This window comes from Momordica charantia (assembly GCF_013281855.1).
Source record: "Momordica charantia cultivar OHB3-1 chromosome 8 unlocalized genomic scaffold, Mcharantia_2.0 BLBB01000008.1, whole genome shotgun sequence".
In the NCBI taxonomy this organism is placed as follows: Eukaryota; Viridiplantae; Streptophyta; class Magnoliopsida; order Cucurbitales; family Cucurbitaceae; genus Momordica; species Momordica charantia.
Genome location: NW_028275166.1, coordinates 27703840 through 27727637, shown reverse-complemented (window position 1 = coordinate 27727637; position 23798 = coordinate 27703840). Strand labels below are relative to the sequence as shown.

Genomic DNA, 23798 nt, shown 5'->3' with positions numbered 1-23798 from the left:
GATTTTGAAAATGGACAGACAAAACAAAGCAAGACATGTGAAAATAAAGTTTTCAAACTTGAAAATAAAGTTTTCGAATTGAGGTCTTAAAATTTTGATAAAATATTGACGTTGATGGATATTTCTAAAAATATTATAAAAACTAAGAAATTCATAAAAACTATTTTAAATAAGGAATAAGTATTTTACTAATTTTAAATAAGTTTAAAACAATTAATATTAATATTGTTTCCATATCAATGATATTTTTAAAAATCGTATATAATGGAAATATCAACGTAGCTCATTCCTTACGTCGATGTCTAACCCATAGGTGAATAAAAATGTAAATGAAAATATTTGCATGTTGATAGAAGTTTAATACCTTTTCTGGAAATGTGTTTATTATCTATAAGCTTAATTTTAAAAAACGAAATGGTTAATAAATATGTTTAACTTTAGTTTTTTTTTTCTTTCTCCGCTTTGGAAATTGTATATATGATATGAATTACATGAAATACCATCGATGAGTTTCTTCTTTGGAATGAAACTTTTAAATTTTGTTTATTTTTTTAAATTTTCTAAAAAAAATTAGAAAACTTTACGTGAATCAATAAATAGATTATACAAAATTCAACCAACAAAATATTAAAACAGTTAAAAAAATATCCAAAAACCAACAATGAAAATACTTATTGTCAAAAAAAAAACAATCAAAAAGCCTCACACTTTGATCATCTTTAAAGCCTCAAAGGTCATATATTTTAGCTAGAAAATTTTGACCAATTGAGTAGATGAATTTTCTCATATTTTTTATTTTATAAAAAAACTATATATTTTTATATGGAATGACCAATATTATTTATTAACCGTATGATATACCCTGAATTATTAAAAATTGAATTTAAAAAATTTGAATGAAACGTCCTTATCCAACAATTACCTTTCCCAATTATTCTCTGAAGAAAAAAACTCAATTTCTTGCAAATGCTTTGAATAACTTTTTTAAAAAGTTTGAATGAAAATCCCAAAGGTTTTCGATTTGACTGTTCAGTGTTCACTTTTAAAGATGATCATCAGAATGATTTATTGATAAAGAAATTAATTGAAAAAAAAGAAGAAGAAAGAACTATATTTTCATGCAAGTTTTTTTTTTAAAATGTATTTTTATCAAATGTGTGATTAAATTTTATTAAATAAATAAAACTAATTAAGTTATACTCGAGTTGACTGAGCAAATGTAAGGGTGGGGATTGAACCTACCACCTCCAGAAAATAAACAAATGTTTTAACCACGGCTCACGTTGCGCGAAAAAAAAAAATCAACCAAACAAAAACTCTAATATGCAATATGAAAGTGAAAGCATCTATTGTGTCGTGTACATCTAACAAAAGCTAGCCTTTATATATTTGATATGATGAATTAAAAAAGCTAATATATACACAAATAATGTATATTAAAATGAGCACAGGGCACCACAAAAAAAAAAAAACAAAACAAAAATTAAATAAAAACAAAACAAAACAAAAGGAGAAAGAAAAAAGGGAGTTGATCTCACCATTCCACCACAATAATTTGACTATATAAAATCATATAAAACTAATTGTTACAATAATTAATAACATTGTGTAAAGAAACTATATATTTAGAATTTCATCTCTATTTACAATTCTACCACCTATCCTAGACCAAAAAGGTTAAACTATTAGACTACATATTTTATATTGTATGTATATTCTTAATAATTCTTCGTGTTAGGCAACAATATAGAGTGAACGAGATAGGACACGTATCTTAAAAAAAAAAAAGACAAGACAAGTATGTCCTCTTGTTTCGTCTAAGATTAAAATATTTTACCTCTAATTTGTCTCTCCTCATATTCAAATTTATGACTGTACCTGACGTACAGGTTAGAAAAGTTAATTTAATTCATGAAATCTGTTGGAAGTCATTTTCACCGTACACGTGGCATACGTCAATTGGATGATGATAGGACATCCATAACCTTGAAGTTTCATTACCTCGGTTTCGTCTATACGATCGAGCCGACCAAGTTTCCTTGAAGACCTATTCCCATATATATAACACCGAATCGCTTAGGTTCTACCTCGGCTCAGCTCCAAACTTCGACAGACTCCACGACAATGCGTCGTGATTCACGACAACCTTAAAAGACCGTTGAGGCACTGTCGGGAAAATTGTCGAGAAAGTCGCCTATCAATAGACCAATTCACTCCATTTTTAAGGTACGCGAATACTAAATTCTTTATCGAGTTTAGTTCGGCCAACTACTAACTTAGGCATCAAAGTGTCTTCTGTTTTGCAGGTCACCCTTCCGGCTCATCCTTCAAATAGTCCTCAGTCCAAACCGAGCTACTCAGACTTGATCATTTTCTTGATTAAACAAAATCCAACGCGCAGACTATTAATATCAATTGGAAGAGATCATGACAAACATTGCAAGGGCTCTAATATTGGTTATAGTTGGAGAGTGCTTTCAGATAAGTATTTTTAGTACAAGTACATACTTTAATAGTTGACACTTTAAATAAAGTGTTTAATAACGAATTACTCTAACGTTTCGTATTGTATTTTTAAGAAGTACTTCTTGTTCAAGCATTTGTGCCAAAAATACACTACAAACACTTTCTTATTAAACACTTAAGTACTTCGCACCTAAATCCGATGATTTCGAGGGGAAAGTACTTTTAACCCAAACACTTCTTTATTAACACAACTAAGCTTGATAAGTTAGGAATTGGATCAAACAACTTAATCTTTAATAAAAATACTTAACAAGACAAAAGTTGATAGATTGAAAGAAAAATTAATAATTAAAAACTAAAGAAGAGATCTCAGTATTTGGGCAAATTATTTGGCATTTGGCAATAAGATTTGGTGCAAAGGATCCACAAAGAAACAAGTTTGATATGTTTACAATAATATATTAATAATAATATAATGTAATGGGTGGGAGTGTGTGGGTTTTGTGGCTGAAATGTGCTTACATACTTTGCAGAGATATTGTATTTTGTTCCACTAACTCCTCCTTGATGGCAAAACTTTTGATTAATCGGTTCAGCATATTTTATTTCATGAGGTCGAAGATTTAATTCTCATCATCCACATTTATTATATTAAAAAAGAGTGATTTTTTTGGTTTAATTTACATTGTGCAAATTAATTTTATATTTGGACAAATTTCATCATGCACCATAAGTTTAATATTTATTTGAAATGTCGCATTTTTTTTTTCAAATATAGAATAAGTTTGACTTTTATAGTAATGTTTTTAAATTGACGTTTACTTTGATGGGAATCATACGATTTTTGTAAAATTTTTAACCTGTGTGTTATTTCTGGAAATGCATGTTTGTTATTTTATAGGTTAAATTACAAAAATTTAGTCATTGAATATTTTAGAATTGTGTCCTAAAATGTTCTTGAATTAATTAGTGTCTAATATGTTCATAAATTTTCAATTATGTATATAATAGGTATCTGAATTTTCAATTTTTGTGTCTAATAAATCTATCACCTACATTTTTAAAAATCCATGTACCTAATAAAGGTACAAGATTATATTTTATATCAAATAAGACCAAAACTATTTATTTTGTGTCTGATAATTTTATGAATTAAGAAAAATGTTGAATAAATAAAAAAGGTTAGACACAGAATTAAAATTCAAAACTTTCCTATGAGATTAAAAATTAAGTAACATTTTAAGAATCTATTAAATAACTTTTAAATTGTAAGACCTATTAGTTGAGAGCCTAAAATTGTGATTTAAGCTATTTTATAAATGTGTCGTTTAATTGCCCATCTTGCTTCTTCTTTTTCCTTTTTCACCTCTTATTTAATTGTTTTGTTTTTTTATTATTTTAATTTTCGTCATCTATGTTGTCGTTTCTGTTCCCATTATCCCCTTCTTTTTTTTTTTAATCTCAAGATTATCCACATTCTTTTGTTTTTTCTTTCCTTTTTTAATTGTGTTGATTTTTAATAGATTTAATTAAGTTTTGTCTGAACTTCTATATTGAGTTTCTTCATCTGGAAATACTAAGAAACTATAGACCAGGACAAAAGTTTAGTCTTCGTTGAATTACATTTTTAATACGAGCTATAAATGATAAATTTTAGTCTTCCCACCTTCATAATTATATGTTTAATAAATTTTTGAATTTTAAATTTTTTGTCTAATAAATCCGTTAACTTTTAATTTTATATCTAATATATTTTCGATATAACTTTCCAGTTTAACTCTAATACATCTTTTACTTGTTACATACATTTTTTTTTAATTAGAGAATTCAACGACTCTAATTAGACACAAGTACTATACTTGTAATTTAACATTTAATATAACAATATTATTTAACCTTAGTTTTAATATAGTTTATGTATTTCAAACTGTTTTAATAATTTCTCTATTATTTTATTAAAACTGACTAGATATATTACTCTGATTACCAAAGAAGAATAATAGGATATTCCAAAAAAAATATCATCAATTACACTCTAAAAATGATTAAAAGCGCATACACAAATTCATATTTTCGAGTAATTATATGATGTGCATCAAAGTCCCACGTCATTCAAATAAAAGGTCATAAATAAGTATTCTTTAGTTACATCCACAAATATAAATTTGTGTATATGTATCCTTGCAACACAAAAAACATCGATATAATAAATTTTAATTACATATGATATGGATCATTTTTGGATATTCCTCAATGTCCCGACTATTCATAGAACATGAGAAACAGATGAATAATCATCCGCTTCTGGAAGAAATCGAAGAATTTCTCGAGAATCCTACAAGATTCATTCGTTCTGTTCTTTTCTCTCTAACAGATGATCAGAACTTCATCTGGATTCGAATCCTCTTGAGAGTTCCACTAGAAATCAGAAATTGTTGAAGAAAGAAGAACATGTCACAAATTTTTTTTTTTTAAGACTAATTTGTTAAAAGTATATGGTCTGACCCTAAAAATAAAAACAACTATCAAAATGGTCTGACCCTTTTGGAAATTTCCTTGTAATAAAAATCCAGCAAAATTGCAAACAAACCCATCTCATCACAATCATGATGTATAATGGCTGGCTGTGATTTATATGCACCCTTTTGGATAGACATTCCTTTTCTACTTGTTCCTTGTCCTACTCTTTTAATTTAAACCCCTCCTTTTTGCAATATTTACTTCTGTTTTTGCCCTAATTTGCCCCTCTTGGTTCTTCTCTTCAGAGAAAACACACAAAAATGGGAGAATCAAGTGCCTAAATTTCCCCTTTGGCTCTTTTTAGTTTTAAGTTTGAGCTTCGGTTAATTTTGTTTTGTCGTATGGAGTCGAAACGGAGATGTTACGAAGAAAAAATTAAAATCATATTTCATGTTTTGAAATTGCCTTTAAAAATTTAACTTTTGAATGAAAAAAAAAAAAAAAAAAAAGTTAGGGTTATTGAAAAATTGCATATTTGAAATCACTATTATCTTGGTCGACTTACAAAGTAAGAGAGGCTGTGTTTTCCAAAGAAAAAATAAATGGAGAAAAAATTATAATTAAAAAAAAAAGCCCCCTTCTAGAACAAAAATTCTTAAAAAACATCTCTTCACTTGTAAATTGTTCAAACAAATTAAAATTCGTGTTCTTGAAAAGATCAGGCTATCTGTCCAATTAAAATAAATTAAAAGAAAATAATCACTTTTTAGACAAATTATTATCAAAACTATTATTCATAGCACTCTTTAAAAAAATAATAAACAAATAAACTTAGAGAAAAAGGACATAACGCTAGAATCTTGAGAGCTTCAAGAAATATTAATCTTTACTAGTGTTTACCAATATTTTACAATTTGTTTTCGAATAAAATTAATACTCGTGCATAATATAATAAATTTAATTTGACTACTTGAACTATATTTAGGTCAATAGATAAAAACAATACATCTAAAAAATGACCAAGTTTGGAATCCAAATAGATCAGAACAGTCGGGACGATCTCTCACTCTTCCGAGGAATCTGCCAGACAATGTTAACACTCCGACGAGCAAGTCCGTCACAATCTGATCTAAGCCTTAAGTATAAAAAAATTCGCGCACATTGTATAAGGGGCAGGGCATCCCTATTTATAGAGTAACAGGACTTCCGACAGTGACATAACGATCATCCAACCGTCCGTGAAACGTGGTATTAGAAATAGGTTGGCTCATACATTAGTTAGGTGGGCTATGTAAGATGCACAATAGCTCGACTCGGAGACGCGACATCAAGCTGAAGGAAATTGTTGAAACAGGTAAAACGGCCTCCAATGGTATGCGTCCACATAAATTAAACAAATAAATATTATAAAATAAATGGGGAAGGTAAGAATGCTTAAGTGGTGTTTGGTTGGAATAATTTATTTATTTATTTATTAATTAGAGAAAGCCAAAAACAGCTAAGGCATGGAGAGCAATAAGAAATTATATATAAATATGTATTTATTTTATTTTATTTTTATTTTTTTGAAAAGCTTCCATGTTCATTTTCAAACCTTAAATAATTGGTGTAATAATTCTAAGCCCCACTCTACTAAATACAATATATTCTTAATAATAACAAAATAAAATAAAGACCCATTTGGATTAGATCTTTGTAGGTGAGCCAAAGTTGGTTTGAAGAGCCAAATATATATTTATATTTGTGTGGTCTCTAAAGACTTCAATTGATTGCTTTATTTGATTATTGGCTTTTGTGGACTCTATAAGGGCCATATAAATTATATACTTATATTATATGCAATTAATTTAAGCCTCCATCCAATGAGTTGATTGAAAATGACAACTTTGTTTTATGTAATTTTTTCCTTTCTCTCTTTTTTTTTAAGAAACTTGGTGGAGGGTTCGTTCTTGGTAATGATGGAACATCGCTTCATAGTTAAAAACAAATATCACTAAAGTGGATCATAATCTCGACCTAAGTAATAAACTGGACTCTTATTATATGATGATTATTATTATTGATGATATCACTAAAGTCAATTACAATATGATTAGTGAATGTCAATCACTTTTAAAAATAGAGATTTTATTCGTTTGAGTTTGGTCATTTCCATCATAATTTTTTAATCTCCAATGTGACGTATTGGAGTAAAATTAGTTAGTTACATATGTTCGTCTAACTTTGATGAAATTTAATAATTTAACTTTAGATATTACAATATCGTTTAAGGATTGATTTAAGGACTGCTATTTTGTCTTTTGTAAATAAAAAAATGAATAAATATATGAATTCTCAATTTATTTTATAGTAAATATATAGTTTTAGGAAATTAAAGAAATAGTTTTTTAATTAATTTGACTAGCTAGTTTTTCCTTTTTAAATTTTGTTTCTGGAAAGGTCATTAGAGATCAAAAGAAAATTCTAAAATATACTAAATCAAGACAAAAGAAAAGGTTAGACTTTTTGTTTGACAATGTTGTTTTTCTTTTTTCTTTTTTCTTTTTTCTTTTTTCTTTTTCTTTTTAATTGTATTTTACCAATAATTTCTTTACTTTATTTCTTACTTTTGAGAATACTTTTGAAACCTTGCCAAATTTTAAAAACAATAATTTCAAACATAAATGAATATAATTTAATTCGGAATATTATCCATCTTTTTCAAATTTAGTCAAGATTTCAAAAGCATCTATCTTTTTAATATGGCACAAATAAAAACAAGGAAATTGTTGGCAACCATGTTCATTTTCTAAAGCTGAATTAGTTATCTACCAAAAATAATTTGATCTATAGATCAACTACATGTCATTATTAAAAAAATAAAAAGAATAAAACTAAATTGAAATATATTATATTAATCTAGAAATTAAAAATGTAGTTCAATATGTAATTTTTTATGGGGTGGATGCAAAATATACAAATCTACATAAATACATGCAAGAGTTTATACATACATATAAGCATACATACATACACATATGATCAATAAAAGTTATACCAAATAAATAAATAATATATCTATTCTCATTTTAGGATGAATTATGGTATGTGGCTGCCACAATATAATTACTCTTTAATAACCTGGTTCAAACATTTATAAGTTTCCTATTAAATCATTTATTTTTTCTCTATCATATACATTAACAATATATTTTTCTTTTTTTTAGTATAATATGTGGGAGTAGGGATTCGAAATTTCAACCTCATGATTAGACACATGTGTCTTAACCCGCTGAACTATATTCCGTGGGTTATACATTAAGGATATAAAACTATGAACGGTACTTTTTAGAGCTTCTTCCATAATAATTTCTCCTACCAACGAAACAGTGGACAATTTTCCCCCCTTAATTTTTCTTAAATTAATATATATATATAATATTAGTTAATTAATTAAACTTTTAAGTAATTCTATAGTTATCTCCAAATGCCCTTATTACATGTTCTAATGAAATTTTCTTTCAATTTGTAGTTAGGCTCTCTCCTACAATATAATTATTTGCTAGTTTTATCCATAAAAATACTAATTTTTTAATATTATTTCATTAACAACAAAAAGTGTAAATTTTTGGGCAAAATATTTGTTTTATTTTCCTTTGCAAAAAAAAAAAAGTTTTAAATTATTTGATTTCCTAAAAAAATTTATTTAGTTGTAAAATTTTTAAGGCTAAACATATTTTATCTAACGAGTAATGATTTGAGGGGGTTTGGTATATTTCTAATCTTGACGGAATTGGAATAATAATCCTGATGGGTGAGAATATATGGCATCAAATCCACAAATATTTTTTTGGGATTAATTTTGGATTTTAATCCATTTGGTAAAAATGTAAAATCACCCAACTAGCTATGCATATTTATTTATTTTATTATTATTATTTTTTAGGGAACTAGCTATGCAACTTATGAACTTGTCGCAACTAAATCATGTCAATATAACACTAATAGTAAAAGTTTGAAAATTCACAAATTCCCTAAACAAAATAATTTTTATATTCAAACTCTCTCGTTATAGGAATTGTTAAAATTAAACGTTGAAAATTTTGCAATTTTAAATTGTTCCAATAAAAACCAATTCACCAACGGAGTTATAACAATTGGAGAGTTTAATTGTAACAATTTTTATGGTTTAAGATATTATTAATTCAATTAAAGTTCAAAAGTGTGATCATAAAAATTCTCGGATAATTAAGTTTCTTTGAATACTAATTTTAAGAAATGGTCCAAAAATGATTTATGACACTAATATTTAATGAGAATTATAAATTTTTGTTAGGTCTGAAGGTTCGTTTGAGCTTGTTGGATTCTAATACTATATCAATACTTATGAGGTTCAATTTAAAAATCAATTGACTATGAGTGGCGGAGTAGCCAATGTATATTATAAAAGTTTCTTATTTTTTTAATATGGGATCCTTGTTAGGCATCATTCTCAAAGTATATGGACTAAACTTGTAATTTAACCTTTTTTTTTAAGTTAAATAATACGTGAGGGTGTGAATTCGAACCTTCGACCTTTTTGGTGTATGATAGAGTTATGCTCATGTTAGCATTTTAATAATTTCTGGTTTGCTGAGAATTGTGACAAGGGACGACAAATTTATATCAATAGTTATGGTCCGAATTAATGTAAGAGATGACACCCTTTGTTTGAGCTAATGTTAAAACTATATTTAAAAAAAAAAAAAAAAAGTTATCTGTAGGAGAAAAATCTTTTCAAGAAGTGGACCTTTTTTGCAGAGGAATATAAGGAAGCTAAGACTGAGGAGCTTCATACAATTGATTGAATTCTAGCCTTCATTTTAGCTTCTTCCTATTTTAGATACTTTTTTCAAGTCTTCTTATAGACCCTACCAATTTGTGCTTTTTTTATTCTCAACCATTAGACTCTTTTTTTTTTAATAATAAAACAAGGGACGTTTAGTTATGCTGACTTTGGCCTGAACTATTAGAACTTAATTGACATGCATTTCATGGGATTAATTTAATATAACTCGTATGTAGATAACAAATCAAACAGTGATTATATTTGAGTTACTTAATGACAATATCAAGTGGTTTTAGTTTGATCCTAAGAGATTATCAAACCAATACCTTTACATCGCTCTATAGATTCATATACAAGTGCACTTTGTCAAACAGCCCATTATTATTAAAATAATGTGAATGAAATGTAGGGCGAAATGGGAAACATACCCACTCAATCCTTCCAACTTTTTTGTGTTTACATGCCATATATTGAAATTCAATTTTGTGAGTAATTGAGGACTATCATTCATCAATCCAACAACAAAAAGTTGTACAAAAATAAAATATAATTTAGTCATTATTTAATTACAAATTTAACCCCTAAATTATTAATCCTTAAATTTCAAAAAATTACAATTAGATCTTTGTTAGTAAATATTGGTACATCCCTATTAAAAGATAAAACTTATTTGACACTTTGATTGATGAAATTTAATAAATAGACAAAATAAAGTAGCAAAAACGAAACAATATGTTGTTTTCTAAAAATCATATGTGTCATTTTATTTTATCCAATTGGTCACTTCCTTCTATCATCAATCATGACAAGCAAAATTTTTTTTTTTTTGTAGATATTTACCTCGCCATTTAATTTGCAATGAAAAAATCTATAATAATCATAATGCAAAGTTCAAAAATGCAATTAAAAATTTCTAAAATTTAGGAATCTAAGTAGAAACTAAATTTATATTTTGATCATCATGAGTTTGTGTCATTAACATTTTCATGTCACAGTTAATGGATCCAACTGCAGTAGAAAGTCAAAAAGCTGTCATTGTAATGAACATAAGGTTGGTTTCCAAAGAAAAGTGGTGTAAAAGGAAATACAAATGGGTGGGATCAAAACTAGAATATCTATCAAACCTACAACAAATCTTTTCTCCCCTTTTTAGTCATCAACCCATAGAAGTAAACATATAGTTAGCCTAAGAGCACATTTCCTCATCCTCGTTTCGTTTTCGTCTTTGTATCAGCTGTGAACGAAAGAGAAAATTCTCGACTTGTTCATCTGAGGACGCTGCAAAGTTGTATATGGCCACCAGATTTTGGAGAATCTCCATGCTAATGATCTCTGTGGAGCTTCAGGATTCAGATTGTAATCACCCTATTCTTAGCCAATGAGGCTGTTTATGTGTTGTGTAAATTTTCTAGTCTTGAAGTTTAGACAAGTAAACTGCAGCAATTATGATTAGGGTAGACAGTAATATGAATACATGCTTCGAGCTCAAAACAGCTATATCGATTCTTCTCATGGTCTCTAAATCAGGGTCAGTAGCAGCAGGATTAGTCGTAGTCCCACCAACAGAGCCATCATCCTGAGTTTTTTCAGCCTGAAACCAAAAAAAGATGATCTCTTTCAATATAAAATAAATTTCCCAGTGCTTCGCCATTATTAAATTTCAGGTAACGCAGTAGAATGGTCAAAGCAAAAGCGAGAGGACGTGGAGAACATCAAGAAGTAAGCCTTGCCCTCGGATTTAACACAACCCTCGAGCTTTGATAGTTGTGTCTATTTAATTAGTCTTTAAATTAAATTAACTATATCCTTGAACAAGATAGTCTTTTAACACGGATAACTAAAAGATGACATGATATGCCTATCAAACAAAAGTTCGCTAGATGATAGAAAGATGTGGACAAAAGTAAAATGACATGTACAACCTATCCTCCTTCAAGGTATGAAATTCCTTTAATAGATTATGTCATTCTACTTTGTCGCTTGTCCACTCCCTTGTTTCATTCTTCTACCATATGTGCCAAATCAACTCCCTTATTTCATTCTTCTACTATATGTGCCAAATCAACCAATAATTGAGGAAAAGACATGTCACGTCATCATTTAGCTAAAAATACAAACAATAACTATGCGATCACAATTCAAAGTTAAGAAAAGTAACTGAAACCCTTTTAAAATTTAAGGACTAAATAGCATGATCATGAAATTTTAACAACTAATTAGAATCCTTACAAAATGTTGCACAAAAACACTAAGATCAAGATACAAATTGGGTGTGCATAAGCATAGGTGATATTTGATAGAAACCAGATAACCAAATTAATATTAAAATATAAAAAGATAGAATCGACGTATTTGGAAATTGGACGACCTTCGACCCTCTTACTCTTATGTATTCTTACTCAAAGCTTAAACCACTAAACAAGCTTGTCTCCATCTCCTCCCACCTCCTCTATTTTTAACCAATTCCTCGACTAATAACTAAGATACCATTGTACTCCAATAATATTCCCTAATACCCTAATAAAATTCCTGTCAGTAGGCTAGCATTTGCTTTATCCATGTCTATATTTTAAGCTAAATTTATTAAGAAGGAACCCGTGTGAACATTTATAATAAACAATAAATTTGCAGTGTGAATAAAATGGAACGATTCGTGCAACCGGTCGGCTCGTACAGGCTGGCTGGTTCTCTCTTCAAATATTCTTTTCTAGCTCATTAGTTCTTTGTTCTCTTTATTTATTTCCCTGTATTCGCATAGGAATGTTAGGGAGTAATTAGGGTTAATATAATAATAAAGACATGTTAGTAATTAGATGGGGAAGTTGTTGGAGGGAGTTGTTATAAATAGAGTGAGGAAGGAAGGATGAAAGTAAACAATTGTTGAGTGTGGTTTAAGCTTGAGTAATCAAAAGGAGGATCCAAGTACATGACTTGGGAATTATTGTAATCCTTCTATCATTTTTATCTTCAAATCTATTTTAGCCATTCAAATTTTATCATATTCATCACATTGGTATTTTACGTTGTACGCAGTTGGTTTTCCTCGTAAAATCACTCACTAGTTTGTATTCACTAGGATGTATCCTAGACCTATGAGTATATACATATGAGGAAGTTTCTCCTTTCTTCAATGATCGTCCATTTGTCACAAGAGAAAGGATGATTACATCACCATTATCGCTTCTTGACCCTCAAAAAGCGATCCAGAATTCAAAACCTAGAAGGACAAGAAGAATATGGTAATATCCTGGCTCAGAAATTTGACTAGTGAAATAGAAGGAAATTTTCTTCTCTACATTATAACTAAAGAAACCTTGGAGGCTGAAGAAAAGACTGTTGTATAGATCGATCATTTGAAATTGAAGGCTCACTTGCACAATTTATGTCAAGATCATAAGCTCGTAATGGTTGAATACTCTCCATGATCCACGTCAAGGTGTCTGGATTCAATACCTCAATCAATTAGTTGATACTGGAAACAATTAGATTTTCATGAAATCACTAAATGGGGAGGCACGATGATGCTGTCACTTATAAGACCTCTAAGAAAACGAGAATATCCAAGTTCATGCTTCGCCTAAACAAAAATCTAGACAAGGTAAGTAGTATTTTTGCTATTAAACTTTTACCTTCGCAATGTTTTTGTTAAAACTTTTACTGGAAAGAAAGTTGAAAAAGCTTATGTGGGGCAATCCACTCATCGTTCAGCTTCGACTTCAAGGTCATTTACAAAAGAAAACCAACCAAGTAAAGGATGGTTGTGGTGCGACTATTCATGGCAAACCAAATAATTGGAAACCTCACAATCCAATAGATTGTTGAAAAAAATAGGGGTATGTGTGTGACGGAGTGGGGAGGTAACTTCACATCCATGGATGAAAAATTCAGTTCATAAAACCAAACCATTCACTATGGACCAATTAGATATTTCGAAGAAATTGGAACAAAATATGGAATCAGGTAAAAAGTTCAGAGAGTGAGAAAAAGAAAGGACGATACTCTCCCTCGCTCTGTAAAATCAGCTGCTTTTTGGAGCCTCGAAGAAAAAATTCAAGTAGTCAGTAGGTTGAAGAAATGGAAGAACTTCACCTCCTCAAAATGTGGTGGAGTTACCTTGATAAACACTGTCCTCTCTAGCCTCCCTCTCTGCTACTATATTTTTTATTGCCCAAGAAAATTTATCAAGAGATGGGAGAGGATCATCAGGAATTTCTTATGGAGAGGTACTAAAAGACACCAATGGTTTTAATCCTTGTAAATTGGGGCGTGACTTCATTACCCGTCTGCAACAGTAGTCTAGGTGTTGGGAATCTATAGACAAAAAACATGGCTTTACTGTGGTCTAGTTTGCCATGCCTTCATTAAAGGAAGACAAATCAGTAGTGCAAACCTGGTCACTAATGAGGTGGAAAATGAATGGAGAATTTAAAAAAGAAGAAATGTCCGGTCATCAAATTACATTTGGAAAGCACAGATTATATGGTCAATTGCCGTCGATGACATAAGAGAGTTCAATGATTTTTTTTTCCTTATAAACTTATATTGCTGGGCCTTCTTGGTTGTAACTTGTCAGCTCCTGATGGTATATTATTTGTTTTTGAAAAATATATAAATGCATTATTGCTTGGTGGAAAAACTTTGAAATCTATTATGAAAAACATAAACGAACGGGAAGATCTCCATATCCAATAATTCATAAAAATTAGTAATAAATCATAGTGTTACCTCAGGGCCTGCAGCAGACAACTGGGTATCATCTACCTGAATTTCTCTTGCACAGGTAGTAGTAGTAGTAGCAGCAGCAGTAGAATCTTGCTCGGGTGCAATTTCTTTTGTTCTAACTGTGTTGCAGTGATCTGTAACTACAGAATCCTGATTTGCTTGCTTTAACTTTGCTGCCAATATTTTGTTTTCCATTGCCAAAGAAGAAATCTGCGAAAATGTTATGGTAATTATTAGAACATCAGACAGAATTGTCTTGAAGTTCGAAAGAAACCAGTTTATGCTAAGATGTAAAGTTGACACGCTGCTGTTTTGGTGTTGCAACCACATATATTTTCCCTTTAACCGAAACCGCGTGCACACACATATTTGTATTGAAAACATATTGAGTATCATTAGAAAACAATGTAAAGAAAACCACGAAGAGATAAAATTTAGCTAAGTCAAAAACTTCATCCAAGCTTCTAGATTTATCATTGAATAATCTGTGATTTATTTCTAGCCAGTCCCCCATAAAAATGCTTTACTGCATTTACCCATAACAATAGCTTTCTTCTTACACCTGAGGCCACAAGATAGTTGGACTATATTTTCCTTTACTGACTCACGCAATCAATACTTATAAGAACTATATTTTTTTTATCAGAAAACATGAGATGAAATGAAAGAATACATAAGGGCATAAAATAAACTAGCCCAACAAAAATAACCGCCCAAACCCAAGACTAACCATACGAGAAAGAGGTCCAATCCAAAAAGACAAAAGGGTAGTTCAAGAAGAAAAAAAAAACACCTTAATAACAGAAGCCCGAGGCGCATTGAATCTAACCAGAGACCACACCCCCTCAACTAAAAAAATTATCCCACTCCTCTCTAGCCAAATACCCAAAATAACAGCAAAAAAAAGCACACCACCATAAGGGGAATGGAAAAACACCTCCATCATCGACAAACACTCTGTTCCAAACCCAACTAACACCAACGGACTCCAGAAAACGAGTCGAAATTGAAGGGGAAATTCAAAAACAGGCGACTCTGATCTTATCTTACTAATCTTTGAACAATTAAAAAACACAGCAATGGTACTTGACCACCTAAGGAAACTAAATATGAAAGGTAAAGCATATCTGAAAGCTTTCTTTTATATGATTTTCTCTTCCTCGAAATAGTTTTTCAGGAATTTTTTCATCCAGTTCAAATAGACCTCAAGTTGGCATTTGCTGACACCTTCCATCACCTGTTAGTTCTACTTTTCTCACAAGAGTGCACTCGACAACAAAATAACATTTATTCAATTGTAACTTTTATTATGGGACTACATGCCCTAAAAAAAATTAATAAAAAAATAATATAGTTCTGCTCATAAAAACAGAAATAATCTATGAAGCATATTCTCAAGTCACTAGCATCAAGATGAAATCAAAGTCCAGGCATATATTTTATCAGGTTCCTCTAGCCTCTAGGATTGGAAAATACCTGCTTATGAAGACGATCTCTCTCAATAGCCACTTGCATAACCAAGTTTGTTATAACTTTAGTGCGCACGTCAATATTCTTTGCTGAAGCCTTCTTTCTAGACTCGGCCTGTTGCAAAGATGTCTCCAAGAAATCCAGTCTACCACGCACAAGCCTCAATTCCTCATTAACTTCTGCATAAGATTCAGTTAATAAGATGCAATTCTCCTCTGCACGGTCAGCTCTACTGTCTGCTTTCACAACCTTCAACTTCAGATCCCTGATCAAATTTTCCATGTCATTGATTGCAGCATAGAGCATGGTTTGCTTCTCTTGACTAGCTTCAGCAGAAGCCACAGCCCGCTGAAGTTTCATATCTGATTCCCTCAACCGTCTTTTAAGAGCTTCAATTTCCTCAGATTCCTTGAGTTGTTTCTCAAGTGAACTCACCTTCTCCTTCAAAGTGACAGTCTCAAGATTGGAAACCATCAACTTTTCTTCAGCTTCCTTCAATTTGGATTTTAATTCATCAGTTTGCAAATTTAGAGTCTTTTTCAGTTCCGCAATGTTGTTCTTACAATTAAGTAATTCGCTTTCTTTAGCTTTCAACTGTTTCATAGAACCATCAAATTTTAATCTCAACTCAGCCTCTCTCTGCGCTGAACCATTTATACTGAACTGAAGAAGCTGGAGCCGACCAAGTAATCCTTTCGAAACACCAGTGAGAACCTCTGATGCATTTTCTGCCTCAAAACACCTCCCACAAACATCTTCTACTTCTTCCTCCAAAGAATAAACATCTTGTTGTGAAGAATGCAGCCTCAGTTTCAGTTCATCATCAATTTGAATTGTTTCAGTCAGTCTCTTTTCAAGATCCATCTCTCTCGCCAAAGATTTCTCCAGCATCCTCAGAATGTGTATCTGATGTTCAACTGTTCGCATGTCTATTATGGGATTCCTGTCCAGCAATTGATTATTCTCTTGCAAGTCTGTACCCCTATCACCATTTCCTGTCAAAATCCATGTGTTGTGAGGTACAATCATTATTATGTTTTATTTTTTTTATGAGAAACAAATATTTCAGTCGTGTAATGAAATATTCAAACAGAAGATCATCATTAAATCCATGGTAAGCAAAGAATCCACCCATTAAATTCAATCAGATTAGACTGGATAATCATTAAATGGATGGGGGGGGGGGGGGGGGGGGGATGGGATTGGACATAAACTGCCTTAGATTTAGACAGGCAAAGCTGGCTCTCCATTGCAAAGTTGATTCATGGAACATCATAAAAAACTGTAGGACTAAATATATGTTTTTGGTCCTTAATGTCTTGAATGTTTATTCAATTTGGTCTCTAATCTTTCAAAAGTTTCAATTCATTGAAATTTTGTTTTCATTAAATCTTTGTTGCCAGAAAACATTAAAATTAATTGAAAAAAAATAATGATTTAATGTCATTTTTACTGATTGAGTTAAAAGTACTCTACATTTTAACTAGCTGTAATTTGACGAAATAGAAACAGCACTAGCCCATTAAATTAAAAGCTTACTCATTTCATATGATTTAGTACGTGGAAACTTACTTGACCCGCAGCCCGTTCATTGTCATAGAAAATCGATCTATTAAAATGTTTGTATACTACCGTCCACCGAACTTATAAAAATTACTATTTTTAAGTTCATTTATCGTCATTCTTTTAGTACTTAGTATTGTAAAGATTTAATGAATGAAAAATTCAAATCTTTTAAAAAATAAAGGGGCCAAATTTTAAAAAATTAAAAATTAAAAAAAGAAAAGAAAGGAAAGAAAGAAAAAACACCTAAAACATATATTTAGCCAACTTTTTTATAAGCACGGTGATAGTAATGGTTATGGTGATGTAATCAATCAGGTTGTGAACTTACTATTATAACAGCACAAGCTCTTCTGCAACTTTGCTGACTGCGTTCTAATTTCAGAGATCTGATCATGTGATTGCCTTAAATACTCTTCAGAATCTTTCAGCTTTTCTTCTAAATACATGGAAGTTTCTTCGGAGTGTTTGAAGAAAGGTATCAGCTCGTGAGCATGAAAAAGATCATTTTGTATCCTAGCCAAGAAACTGTCCACCCCATCCACCTCTGAATCTAAGAATCCAGCCAGGAGGTCAATTTCCAGAGCTTTTTCGACAGAACCGGCAAACATATGATCATTCTCTGAAGCAGAAGCTTCAAGCTCACTCTCCCGTGTAGCAATATGCATCATGAAAACACTCAAGTTAACCAACTTTTCCGAGACCCGTGCCAAATCCAATTCCAACCTGGTTATTACTTCACTGCCATTTGCCACATCACTACTAAAGGATGCCCGTGTGATACTGTCACTAACGTTATCACAAATGACAGATGTGCTTGCTTCAGATACAGCATCAGAATCCATTCAAGAGTCCTGTTGTTCTGTTGACTTTTACAACCTGGATGCAAGCAGTATTTAAAAAGAAGATTAGGTAGCGAGAAAAATGTGTTTGTGTCTGCATGTATCTGCTGGTGGGGCTGGAAAACAACTTTAACAAAAGATTCAAATGTAAAAATACGCTACTCTCTAGTCTCTGCATTATTGAACCAAATGAAAAGAAAAACTGAGATTCCAGTTTCAAAGCAGTGCATCTAAGGACAATGGAGGACTGAAAGATTTGTGTGGGAGCGTTTTTGGCATGGCCAAAAGCATTCTTTTAAAAGAAAGAAAAAAAAAATCTTACAAGGGATAGATAAATTTGATTAAATAAAAAATTACATAGAAGCTAAGAAGCACGGATACATACACAAGACACAGATATGACATACATTTTTTGAAAATTTAGGTCACCAACACAACAAGAACACTTTTTTTTTAGTGTTCGGGCCAACTTGCGCACACCTTGACTAATCTAAAGAGACAACCGTCTAACCCTACTACATTTGGTTGCCAAAGAAATACATAGAAAATTAATTCCTAGGTAGGTGGCCATCATTAGGTTTGAACTCATTCTCTCTAAATCTTTTTTTGATTTACCTTTGCCCCTTTGGACCAATGAACCAACTCATGATGGTTTTTGAATAAAGATACAACTTCTCATTGAAATAATGAAAAGATAATACAAGTGTTCAAGGATACAAACTCCCGAAAGAGTGAAAAAAGAAAAATAAAAAATGTAAATAACAGAATTACACAGAATTAATAAAAGCTCCCCAATTAGCATAAATCATAGAAGGAGAGTGATGTGAAAAAGAGTCGACAGAACCAACTCATGATGGTTAAGAACACATTTATTAAAAACAACAATTTTTTAAGTATATATCATTTTGATACAAGAAGGAAACTCAATGTCAATAAGCCTATTCATTTTTATGCTAAAAAAATGAGTTTGAAGAATTTTGCTCTCAAAATTTATTACTTTGTCCTATATTACTACTTATATTCATGTCTTATGCTTATCAACATTTGATTTGTGCTTAACAAGCACCGAGTCCATATTCACTTTGTACATCTAGTATGTGACACATTTATTGGATTAACAAATGTATGATACATATCTGATAAGTGTCAGAGTGTCCAACCCGAACACGTTACCCAAACTGAGGTGTCTGTGCTTCTTAGCAAAAAAGTAGCTAACAACTTACAAGGGAAAGACTAACAAAGCAAACTAAAAATTTAAATTAAAAAAAAAGAGAGAGAGAGAGAGAAAACTAGACAGCGACCCAACTAAATGGTCAAAGGAACTGAACAGCTCAACAAAATTCATGGGCACAATAAAGACCTTGCAATATAAACTAAAAAGCTATGGCCAAAAGCACTTTCCTTCCTATTTTTATGTTTGGAAGTAATATAAATTGCTTTGGGAAAAGTTAAGAGCAACCCAAAGTACTTTGTAAGAAAGCTCTTTTAATATACTTTTAATTGAAGTGCTTGATCAAAAAGTACTCAATCACTTGAAAGAATGTGGAACCAAACACCAAAATAATTCATTATCGAACACTATTTAGTGAAGTGCTTATAATTAAAGTATGTTTGCTAAATGTACTAATTCTAAAAGCATTCAGGCACTTAACCGATAGCATAGTCATTTTCGACTTTTGTTTTCTCTTTTTCTTTCACTCCTTGTATCCTGAACAATTTTCTTTTTCATATATCAGTAAAAGTTGTTTCTTCTTCAAAATAAAAACTTAATAGGTCAGAATAGTAATAAAGAAACCATCATTGACTCACCCATTTTGGTGCAGCAACATGCCAATAAGAGTACCTCATCAGTTGAACAAGAAAAAATAAGTGATTACTGAAACATAAAAAGCACTCCTAGTTCTTTTTTTTTTGTTGGATAGGAAACAAATTTCATCGATGGCATGAAATACAAAAAAAAAAAAAAAAAGAAAAGCCTATCCAAATGAAGTTACAAAAAACTTCTCCAATTGCATATAAAATAATTAAGACTGTCAAAGATTTTTCCTATATCGCAGCAAGATAATGTAAAAACATCCTTCCATCATAATATGGCATCTCCTGCTTGAGGTCAAATTCATTCCAAAAGTATCCTAAAATATATTCCAAACCATCATGGCAAAATGATGTCTCCAATCAATGTAACCCAACTCCACTCATTCATACATAAAACTATTTTTTTAAAATAATAAAAAAAAAGGGTAAAAACAGATATTAAATGAATAAAATGAAATATACAAGAGAAGAGAAGCTCTCAAACAACTGAGTTACAAAAAGACCTTCTTATTTTTCAGAAGACCGTTTAAGTTGTACCCTTTGAAAGCAAAGAAAAAAAATTTATACCAACCAAGCTCCATAACAAAAACATTATCGAAGGGTGTTGAAGCTCCCAAAGTCCTATAAAACTATGGAAAAAAACATTCGTACAGAAAAGTTATGAAGACCTGAACCATATATTAGGACCTTTGTACAAATCCAATGGTGCTGATGCTCCCATTAGCAACTGACCAAGAGAAAATTCTGATTCTAAAAAGAGAATCATCTCCTATGAAGCTGCCATTTCGCTTCTTCAGTTTGGAACTCTTTTTTTTAGAAGTTTGGTTTTTGCCTGGCTTGGCCCAGAGATTGTAGTTTGTTGTTGGAGGAGATTCTCGTCTTTTGCCCTTTGGTGATATGGTTTTCTTTGGCACGGTGTCTTTTGTGCTACTTCATAGCATCTTTGGATCAGCTTTTTAACAAAGAAAGGTTATAGAACAACGAAAATAATAACGAGAAGGGGGCAATTTTGTTAGATTGGAGCTCTTACAAGAGTCTTTGGATCGAAAGTGACTCTAACATTTTCGGAGGGGTTGACAGGTTTTTGGGAAGGTTTAGTCCCTCGCTAAGTTTCTTCGGAGGGGTTGAAAGGTTTTTGGGAAGGTTAAGTCCCTTGCTAAGTTTCATGTCCCTCTTTGGGCTTCGATGCTCAAGGATTTTTGTAATTAGTCTTATTTTGTTAGATTGGAGCTCCTACAAGCCCTCTCAAGATTATAACAAAACAGCTCCTTGAAGAAAGAATAGAAGAAAGGGATGCAACTTTTAACAAAGAAAGGTTAAGAGAGACAACGAAAATAATAACATAAAGGGGCAATTACTAATACAATGATCCTCGCAAAATTGAATGCAAGACCTCCCAATGGAAATTTTTATGAAACTGGAAAATCAAGGTGTGTGAGCATAATTGCTTTCAGTGGCGTCCAAGAAATGCCCTTAGTCACCATGATAGTACCACCGAGAGAGTGACATGACATCCATACTTAGCTCTACAGTCTTACGCCATAAATTATTAGGCTTTTGAAGTAAATGCACTAACCTCTTAGCCAAGAGACCAGAATTTTAAGGTGTTAGATACCAAATCTCCAACCCTCCTTCCCATAAATCATAGAAATAACTTCTCTATTCACCAAATGGAAACCACCCCTCCTCAACCCTTTTCCACAAAATTGCATTATGATTTCCCAAAACCTTTACTGATAGAGGAAGGAATCTTAAACAAAGAAAATAAAATGAATAGGATTCCATATAGCACATATAACAAACCAAAAAAAGATACAAAAATAAAGTTTCATTTCATGGCCAAAGATCTGAGCCCTTTCCCTTTTCCACCACATCATTCTAACAAAAACAAAAACAAAAACAACAACCCTGAACAATTCCTCCTCTTAGTTCAAAGATTGGGGTTGGATGCAAAGAGTAGAAAAACCTCTTCAGATTAACAAAATAGTTCTCCCTCCCAAAAGAAAAGAAAATAATGTCATCGAAAAAATTAGGTGTGAGTGAGGTGAACTTTGTCACTCCCTAACTAAAATCTTACATTAAGATTCTATCCACCCCTATAGACACTAGCCCAGTAAGAATGTCCACAACCACCAGTAAGAATGAAGACGAGGCATCATTTCCCAAATACCTTTTGAAGCAAAAAATTTGCCCATAAGACTTACCATTAACCAAAATGCAAAAATTCACCAACTGCAAACAATTCCCAACCCATGACATTTAAACCCCAAAGGCCAAAGCCCTTTTTCTACAAGACCTTAATAAATCCAATCAACAAGATTGTAAGCCATCTCAAAATTAATTTTAAAGACACTCCTTTATTACAAGCGCTCTAATATTCCATGGCCACCTCAAAAGGGGGTTTATCCACAGTTCTTTCCAACTTACTTGAAGATGGAAGACAATAATCCATTCTACCTAATCTTGTTCTTCTCAATGATTGTGTGCGTGTATGTGTTTGTGCACTTAAAGAATAAAATAAGTCTTCCCAAAACTACCTTAGAAACAAACAGTTTGAACACAATTCTAATTCCAACTCTTATTTTTCCTCTGTTAGTAAGGAAGTCTAATTTTTAACTATAGATAACGACCCACGACATTAATCTGCAAAGAATCACCAAAATCCCCAAGAGAACCCATTAAATGTTCATATATAATCTTTCAATGTACACAGACTGAACCCCAACCAGTATCAACCAAATTCAGATTTCTCATCTAATTTCTCGTCAAAACCCATCTACCACCGTCAAATCTCTAACGACCCAGATCATAATTTCTCGCAAAAGTTCCCTCTAATAAAGCCAATACCGTCGGGAAACATCACCCCATGAGCATTAAGAAAGCACAGGAAACATCAAAAGCATAACATATCATTTCAGTCACTTTCAAAAAAAAAAATATCAGAAGCATTAAAGATCAGATGCAAGAAACTGGAAATGAATGGGAAAAACAAAATAAAACGCAAATTAACAGACCAGTACCTCTGTGAAACCCGAGTTTTTTCAATGGTAAGAACTAAGAAGAAGAAAAAGAAAACAAAAAAAATTTGGGAAATGTTTGCAAAATGGAGAAGCCAGACTGGATTAACAGAAGGTAAAAAAAAGGAGATAACAAATTAGATTTACGAACTTTTAAATGGTGAAAATTAATTGATCATTTTTTTGGGGGACAGGTCATGTCCACGTGGCTTTGTGGGAATGACATTCTTCAGAGAGCCTATCATACGGTGACACGTGTAGTTTGTTCGGGCTCAGTTGCGGGGCTTGTAAATGAAATTATAAAATTAAAATAAATAATCAACCATAAAAAAAGTTGTCATGAATTACCAATTTTAACTATTGACGAGCATTTATATGTAATGATTGGTTGTGCTTGTGCAGTCATGTTTGGAAAAAAAAAAATTAAAAAAAAAACGATTGGTTGTGACGTGTGTAATTCTAAATTATAAATAACCACGTGAGTTCTTACGCTTTTAATTTTGGTAGTCACTATTCTAAAATATTATGTTGCAAATAAAGGAGATATTGAAATTTAGAGTGAGAATTTTTCTTTTTTTAGAAGATAGATCGAGAAACTATTGAATGCTCAGGTAATAGTTTCATAGAAAAACTCTT

General features: G+C 31.4%; 1 protein-coding gene across 3 annotated transcripts; it reads right to left on the bottom strand.

Moving 5' to 3' along the window:
* Positions 1–10742: 10742 nt before the first annotated feature.
* Positions 10743–23291, bottom strand: LOC111022176 (WPP domain-interacting tail-anchored protein 1). Of its 3 annotated transcripts, none has more exons than XM_022299341.2 (5): positions 23166–23291; positions 17820–18367; positions 15932–16920; positions 14459–14665; positions 10743–11324 (listed from the first exon to the last, which is right to left on the bottom strand). In XM_022299341.2, exons 2-5 carry the CDS (start codon positions 18331–18333, stop codon positions 11142–11144), a joined length of 1893 nt encoding a protein of 630 aa, XP_022155033.1. In that variant the 5' UTR covers positions 18334–18367; positions 23166–23291; the 3' UTR covers positions 10743–11141. The 3 variants fall into 3 exon arrangements, with proteins under 3 accessions (XP_022155033.1, XP_087983703.1, XP_022155034.1); XM_088127577.1 differs by lacking the exon at positions 23166–23291 and adding an exon at positions 20140–23138; XM_022299342.2 differs by lacking the exon at positions 23166–23291 and adding an exon at positions 19983–20128.
* Between the last annotated feature and the right edge of the window lie 507 nt (positions 23292–23798).

Coding starts and splice junctions, on each gene's coding strand:
- LOC111022176 (XM_022299341.2), bottom strand. CDS start 18,333: ATGGATTCTGATGCTGTATCTGAAGCAAGCACATCTGTCATTTGTGAT. Junction 14,666..15,931: donor GAGATCGTCTTCATAAGCAG/GTATTTTCCAAT, acceptor ACATTTTCGCAG/ATTTCTTCTTTGGCAATGGA. Junction 11,325..14,458: donor TGTCTGCTGCAGGCCCTGAG/GTAACACTATGA, acceptor TTTTGGTTTCAG/GCTGAAAAAACTCAGGATGA.